This window comes from Aquila chrysaetos, chromosome 9 (assembly GCF_900496995.4).
Source record: "Aquila chrysaetos chrysaetos chromosome 9, bAquChr1.4, whole genome shotgun sequence".
Classification (NCBI taxonomy): domain Eukaryota; kingdom Metazoa; phylum Chordata; class Aves; order Accipitriformes; family Accipitridae; genus Aquila; species Aquila chrysaetos.
The window spans coordinates 38178547-38186488 of NC_044012.1; the positions used below are offsets into that span (position 1 = coordinate 38178547).

At 48.3% G+C, this 7942-nt stretch overlaps 2 protein-coding genes across 5 annotated transcripts in view; both read right to left on the reverse strand.

Annotated features, from left to right (window-relative positions):
* Positions 1 to 374: 374 nt before the first annotated feature.
* GP1BB (glycoprotein Ib platelet subunit beta) lies at positions 375 to 3489 on the reverse strand. Its single transcript, XM_030025049.2, has 2 exons — positions 2779 to 3489; positions 375 to 2064 (listed from the first exon to the last, which is right to left on the reverse strand). Exon 2 carries the CDS (start codon positions 1892 to 1894, stop codon positions 1280 to 1282), a length of 615 nt encoding a protein of 204 aa, XP_029880909.1. The 5' UTR covers positions 1895 to 2064; positions 2779 to 3489; the 3' UTR covers positions 375 to 1279.
* Positions 3490 to 4553: 1064 nt separating this feature from the next.
* Positions 4554 to 7942, reverse strand: part of SEPTIN5 (septin 5) — a 48736-nt gene continuing 45347 nt past the window's right edge. For all 4 annotated transcript variants that reach the window (XM_030025047.1, XM_030025048.2, XM_030025045.1 and 1 more), the window contains one exon: positions 4554 to 7942. This exon is cut by the window's right edge and continues 268 nt beyond it. The gene's annotated coding sequence lies outside the window, so the exon portion shown is untranslated.

A 7942-nucleotide genomic window follows, 5' to 3' on the forward strand; every position in this document is an offset into this window, starting at 1 on the left:
TTACGTGATCTGAGGGGCCTCGGAGGAGAACGGGAACCCCCTTGGACTGGGGTTGGGGACTGAGGGGGCAGGGCCACCGCCCTGCAGGTGCGCTTGCCCCAAGAAACACCCCGCCCTGCCCAGCCCTCATCGCGACAAAAGAAGCAGCAACTTAGTGGAACTAGAAGAAACTCCACATTTAGAATGGCCCGTTCTGGAAGCCAGTAGCTGTCGGAGTTTAACCCTATGGTGCGCTTCTGGTAACATCACCACCTGCCTTTGGTATTTGTTTGGCTTGGCACAAACTTTTGAGTGTAAGGGAGTGTGAGAAACTGCCAGGGAGCGTGAGAGAACGCAAGATACCCAGTGTAGAATGGAAAAACAAGCCATTTACATCATCATGCATCATTATTTTATTTCAGTTTTGCTTCATTCCAAAAATAATTAAGGGACATCATAATCAGCAGTAGGCACATTAGTGGGTTTTGCAGTTTGAGGCTCCAAAGACGACCAGATCTCTTGTACCAGGTGCCATACAAGCACAGTCAGAAAGAGCCTCTGGTCTCAACAACTCTTGGCTTCAGGGTGAATTTCTCATGAACATTCAGGGCCCCAGTCTGACTCAGTACATGTTGAAGTCAGTATTAGAACTACAAGCAGATTAAAAGGAATGAAGATAGGTAAAATGGGTAGGCTTCTAAACATTCCCCCCTCCTTCCCCCAGCATAACATTAGAAAAGACACATCAGGCAAGAAGAAACAACCTTTGCCTTTTACTCATGGGAAATTGAGGCAGAAGACTAAGTCACTTGTTAAAAGTTACTAAGGCAATCAGTGGTAGTACCAAGGAAGCTGTATTTCTCCATTGTCCTAGTCCATCCAGTACCTTAACTGTTCACTGTCCACCTCTGTCCTCACCTGACCCAATGCAGCCAGAAGCATCATTGAAAGTATGGCTGAAATTTTCTAGCGTAGGAGGGGTCGAGCACCATAGCCCCTATGAGCTTATGAGCACTTTGAGTCAGTTCTGATTGCTGTAGTTTATGATTTCCTTAGTCTACCAAACCAGAACCACTCCCATCTCAGCAAAGCAATCAAGATCATGCTAAAGAGTTTAAAGCATTAAAAAACACAAGATCAGGTCTTAGGAAATACAGCAAGTGTCTGATCATTTCAAGCCCCGCTTTGGACTGCAGTCAGGATCAGATACTGCACTGAATTGTCCCCTCTGGATATCATAAAACACATCACCTTGGCACAGCATCACCCAAGGCGGACCAGGGTCTTTAGTCTTGTGGTGTTAATCACTATTGTAAGGGCTTCTTGAAGAAGATGCCCAGGTGTCTACATGCTGGTATAGGTCTTGGGTGGTGCTTTGGGCTTCAGCGGTCATTCTCCGAAATTTCTGCAAGTAGACAATGATGAAGATAACCAAGATACCCTGGAGGAAAAGGAGGATGAAGAGACAGAGCTGAGAGAGGAGAGCCAGGCTGCAGTACCAGTACTGACATGTGGAGATGATCTCGTCTTCTGTCAGATAGGCAATGATTCGGTCCTGCAGGTGAGCTGGGGAGGTACATCTCACATCCCTGTATAAGGTCCGGTTTTGCTGCCACTGGAGCCAGGAGCGCAAGTAGAGGATGTCACAGTTGCATTCCCAAGGGTTGCCCTGCAGGTAGACTACCTGGAGGCTCTTTAGGTTGTCAAAGAGCCCATTGGGAATAGAGGTGAGCTTGTTGTAACCAAGGTGGATAATTTCAGCCGAAGGGCGGAAAGCAACTGGTAGTTTTGCTACAGTTAGGCCTTTTGACGTGCAGTCGATAATGTTGGTGGCACACTTGCATGGCACAGGGCATGTGGGTATCACAAGTGGAAGGAAGCCAAGAAGGGACAAGAAGAGAATTCCACTGCTCATCTTCACCTGCAAACACTCCCCTGGTGAGACTGGATGAGGTGGAGACCAGGCAAGTAGACACCACACACTCTAGGACTGACACCACAGCCCAGGTCTTTTGTTGGTTTGTTCTGAGGACGAGTTTCTAAAGTTGGGTGAATTTGGTGTCCTTCACAGGAGATGTGACAGCTCTGAAAAGAACAGTTAAAAGAGGTGTTGTGCAAATTCTTGGCCTCTCACTACAGGAGAGGGAAGGTTCCTGGTTTTCCAACCCTGGATTTGAGGCGGGATATGAACAGATGGCTACTGGGAGGCTTAGACTCAGCCATCAAATTCATTTTCACTAGTCCTTGGAAGTGTAAAAGAGCTGCTTATATTTTCAGCATTACTGGAGGTGCATTACTAGGGTAGCCAAGAAAATTTTTGTCAAGGAATCAAAAACTAGAATATGAAACTGCTCATGCCTTACCATAGCTCTGAGTTACATCTGTAAGCAAAGCTTTGTTCATGCAAACTGCAAGACAAGATTCAGAAATAAATTTACTTTTACCACAAGTAAAAAATAGCCTTTCCAGTTTTGAAAAGAAGTGATAAACAGTCCTTGGCCAGCAGAGAGGGTGGGTGCTGACCACTGAGGGTGGTGGTCAGCAGAGTTTTCCACGCCAGACATTGCTCCAGCAGGTGAATAATCTCCTTCTGGAGCTGTGACCATGCTGGGAGACATGGGTCAATGAGCTGTCTTTGTATTGCAGTCTCATGCCACTGCTGAACACATGAGCTGCTATAACTTCTTTAGGAGAACAACTACACATACCTGCAACAAGGCAGTGCTTTTCTGTGCAATCTGTCAACCAAACGAAAAGAAAAAAAAACCAAAAGAACACAAGGCAGTTTTGTTGACTTACCAGAGTAGTTCAATCCTTGCTTTCTTGCTGGCTTTACAACACAAGAGGAAGGTCTTAAGGCAGTCCAGCCAGTGCAAGAGTGTTTGCAGCTGCATAGCTGAGCTCCCGGATAATGCCCTTGCAGCTGGCTGGCAAGATAAGGGTCAGGCTCATCCTAGGGACACCTCCCACACAAGGCCTTCCTGCAAGTTTGCTGCATGTCACCAGAAGCTGAGGCTTCATTGAGCAAGTCTTCCAAGAAATGGGAGCTGACACTGCTCGCAAGAACATGTTTGCTGGGAGCGATGCTGGCAGTACCGATAACTGTGATTCTGGGCCCACATATTCAGTCCAACAGAAACATCACAAAGTCTCAATTGCAAAGTATTAACTCAAAATACCTTTCAATCTGGAAGGTGACGTTACTGGTTTGTACCACACTCCCTGAGCACTATGGCCTTTGGTTTCCCATCTCATCAGGAAGACTGTATTTGGCAGAGTGGTGAGACCTAGCACTTTGCAGTGTGCTGACCCTGAGGTTTCCCTTGAAGCAGTGACACAAATGTACTCCTAATTAGCAGTGGAAGATCTGCTGAAAGAAATGGACTTCCAATGACCACACTGGTATCAACCGTTGAGCCAAGGAGAAAGATCCTCCAGGCACTTGCATCCTCTCATGATTATTATAGGGGTAAAATATAACTCTTGGCATTTCACTGTCTACATCAAAATAAACTAGTTGAGATTCACGGGGAAGATGACAGATCGGGAAAGACAGTGCTCTGAGGGACTGCTCTTTTGATAGCCAAGTGAGTTGGAGGTCTCGACAAGCGCAGCTTGCAGTTACTGAGAAAGATTGACCACATCCTTTATTCAGAAGTTGCATTACACAAATACTTGAAAAGATAAGTCCAAGGGTCAAAACTACATTTAGATAGAATCTTGCCTTCTCAAGGCCATCACACCTTCACAGACATTTTTCTGCCATCAGCTTGACTCTAGGCATTGACTATGCTCCTTAGGATAAGGCCACCAGAATTACATTGCAAAACTGTTGCCCCATTGGGCCCAACTCTCCGTTACCTTGTACTGTGCACATCATACAGAGCAGAAATTATGAACGTCCTGAATGTGCTAATGTTAAGAGAAGTTAGGGTGTAACAGCAGAATTTGGCCCTAACCAAGGGAAAATCTCTGATGCTCTAAACAAAACAATTAAGCTTTAAATTTCTAGTAAGTTGGAGCAGATCATTCCAGTTGTTTCACTGTGGCAGGCAGGCAGAGTGGGAAAGAGATCTTAGGCTAACAAACGATCCCAGTTTTTCCTGCAGGGCCTGCTTTCCACTTGGGAGCAGCTTGACTACTGCAGGGTAAGTTTGCTCAGCAAACTTACTTTGACTCATTTGGTGCTACGTTTATTCACAGGCAGGTAGTTCAGGCCAGGTGTGGCATGGAACTGATCTACAGCCAGACCCATTCTGGCTCTGCATGCAGCATGGACTCGGCAATGCTCCTTTGGCTACTTACAAAATGGATTTCCCGGGACTGGATCCTGCCCAGCTGCCCATTGCTGATTTAGACACAGCTCCTAGGGGAAGTTTAAAGATAGAAGAACTTGAAGATCATCTTGTCTAGCTTCTGACATAAACAGGCCAGAAATCCCATGCAGGAAGCCCTGCCTGGAGACTGCTCTGAAAGAATTAGATAAAAGGAGAAACAGTGACAGTTTTGCTCTCTCCTGCCCACAATACATCACCAATGCTGCTCAAGGGGACTGAAAATTGAACAGAAAGAGGTTGGTTTTTTGAATGTATTTATTTCACTGATCAATTCAGGTAGTAAACATTATTAATAATAATAACAATAATCATTTAATAAAATGGGTATGTTTTAAAAGGTTTCATTTTTCTTTGTTCACAATGACAAAATGTTCAAACAGAAATTTACAAAAAAAAAATACATATTATAATAACCCAACAGATGGACAGGAAACAAAGAGCCTAGGAATGGAGCAGGGGGTGAGGAAGTCACGTGGCAGGAGCAAGCCAGCGTTAAAGCACAGCGGGGTTCGTGAGGAGGAGCAGGGAATGCCATCGTAGAGCATGAAGTGTGGGACCCCTCCTTCTCTGGGGGGGAGGCATGCAGGGAGGCAGCAAGGACTGCACAGGCAGGACCAGCACAGCAGCGGCACATAAGGAGTTCAAGCCACGGCTCCCTCCCCAGTCAAGCACAAGGTCCAAGACGTTGTACCGACAGCCCCAGCTGCAGCCTGGGACAGCTCTGCAGAGTGGGACACCACCCCTGCAGCGACTCACTCAGCAGGGCAAATCTTGGCAGAGGCATGGGAATGTGCCTGGGGGTGCTGGGGTTGCATATAAGGCTGTGGAGGGTTGCGTGAGGGGAGGTGTTACATTACTTTCCTATTCACACTTCTCACTGCCAGAGCCAAATGGCCAAGCTACATTTGTTCAGGAGTCTCTTCTCCGCTTACTGCACAGCTCAGTGCAACAGTACAAAACATTCCTCCTTTAATAAACAGATGCCAACTTCCAGGCCAGAGTCAGAATCCCTGGTGCCCCCCACAGTCAGTCTCTAATCCCTTTCCAGGCAGCCCCCAAACTCTGGTGCTCTGGGCAGGGAACCTCCTACATGGAGATGTGATTTCAGTGGCACCACTGCCCCTCTGTAGAGGACATCTCTGGTGCCTCACTCCTGTGCATTTTTTTCTAAGTGCAACTTGAACAATCTTTGCCAGCTGGTAGCCGAAGGCTTCAGCTCTCTGTAGAGGACAGACTTGTGACTATCGACTTGATGGAGGAGCCATGTGCACGGAGCTGATGGAGACTTCCTCACCCAGAGGGACAGGGGCAGATTCACCCTCAGCAATCATGCCTGCCTGTGACCAGTGTACCCTGTGCTCTCACCAGCACACAGCATGTCCACACACAGCCCAGGATAAAAGCTGTCAGCTCCTCTATGTCCATGCTAAAGAGTAAAGGTCTCCTTTATCTTCTAGGAATGAATCTGTTTGAAAGAGGAAGATCTCCAGCTGGACAGGGCTCATTTGCAACAGAACATCCTCCTCACAGACAAGACTACTGTAAGAAAAGAGGGCACAGGTACTGCAAGGTGTTTCCCGTTATGCTAGTATGGATAAAACTGAGAACTTAGCAGTCCTTCTGTTTGGACAGCAGCAAACCAGCTCCAGAAAACCTGGAGGAAGCTCCTGTTTCAGGCTACTCCACTGCTCAAGTAAGCACGCCGCACAAAGAAAGGTTCTATTTCCTCCTTAAGCACCTCGGTCCTGCACGTCACTGAAGACAAGCTGAACTGTTCCCCTCTCCTAGGCTGGCACTGCCACTGTCACTCATGAGCCCAATATAGGGGAGAATGAAAGAAAAGAAAAAAAAACATTGTTGGACACTGCTCTTGCCCAGCTTGCACATTTCTGCCAAGGGGCTTCCACCCTCGCTTTGTCCTTCCACACTGTGCCAGAGTCTCTCCCCTGCCCCTACAGCCCATGTTCTGGCTAAGCAGAGGCTCTGTACAGTGAGTAACTGGAACCAGCCAACCTACTCACCACCTGGACAAGCCCTGATCAGGACTCTAAAGCCCCATGGGGGAATCAGACAAATGCAGCACATAATAACAGAACTTAGGGCCTGACTATTCCTGGCCAACACTGTGCTTCCTATCCAGGGAGATCTTCCGGGGAGAGCCAGAGATGGAGGAGCAGATACAAAAGGGGAAAGGGGACAGAGAAATCGGGCCGGGAGCCAGAGGAGCTGAAGGGCCCAGCCCATGGCAGCACTCCCTGGAGTCGGAGGGAAGAGCCAAGTGTCTCTCCCTCCAACAGCCATGATTCCCTGCGAGTGCGGCAGTGTCGCTGGTGAGGCCTGCCCTGTCAGGCACATCACACTCCAAGGCTCTGCTCTGGCTGGACTAAAGTTAAAAATACTGCAGGAAGCAAGAACAGGACAGAAGCTGCTGCCCAAAGAGTGCTCTTATCTCTGCCCAGCAGATCCACCAGCCTTCCCAGCACTGAGGCAGGAAGAGCCTTGGTCTGGGGAGGGGGAGATGGGCTGAGTCCCAGGGGAAGGGCAGGGAAGCAAGTGCCAAGTCTGCTGGGCTGCGCTCAGCCCCATGCAGTGACACTCCTGCACCTGCCATGCTGACCCAACACCTGCCTGGACAGGCGGCTTGCAGATCTCTGGTACAAGCCTACAAAAACTGCCCCTTTGCCCAGGAGAAGCTCAGAGCCAGCAATGCACTTGTGGGACTGCAAAGCCTGGGGGTAGGGCACAGCTCTTCAGTTGGGGTTGGATTTCAGCCCTAGGGTCTCTACCCCCTCCAAAGCAGTCCCGGCCAAGCACTCTGGCTGCCACGGTGCTTTTCAGAGCAGACACTGGAGGCACACTGCAGCTGGATGACCAGAGCTAAACCATGAAATACCCTCAACCCAGCTACTGCAGGGCCCTGGGGTTCCTCTACCAACACCTCCAGCCTGCTGTGGGACAAAACCATGGCTGGGAAGGTGCTTGCTCCCATCATCACCTCCTTGCAGGCAATAGTCAACAACTCATCCTCTCTGCCAGAAAGACATAACTGAGACCAGTAGAAGACGTTTTCTTCTAACCGACCTCGAGAAGCTCAGTCCCTTGCTGCTCAGTGCAAAGATCCTGGAGTTTCTTGATAGGAAAAGCAAAACCAACCAACTAAACAAAAAACCCAGAAAAACCCAGGCAGGAAACCAGGCAACCATCAGGACCCCTGAGCAGGTCAGTGCACAGAGAAACCCCCAGCCCCAGCTCTTTGGGCCAGAGCTGGCCCCAGGCTGAGGAGCCCGAGCAGCACAGGTCAAACTCACGGGAGGGTACGGCTGCCTTTACAATGCTTGTGCTGGCCCCAGAGAAGGGGAATGGGGAGGGGGCCACAGCACCTCAGTTGGGAGTAAACATTTACGTGCATTGACACAGATAGTCTTCAAGTTCGTACACCAGAGAAACCAGGACTTTAAATACCAGAGCATTCCCAAACAAGAAATTAGTACATGGGAAAGGGAGATCTTTTTCTTTTCTTTTTTTCTTTTTTTAGGATGCCTTAGAGACTTCCCAGGCTATTTTCTTTAAAAAAAAAAAAAAAAAAAAAAAGAAAAAAGAAAAGAAAGAATAATTATTAAAAAAGA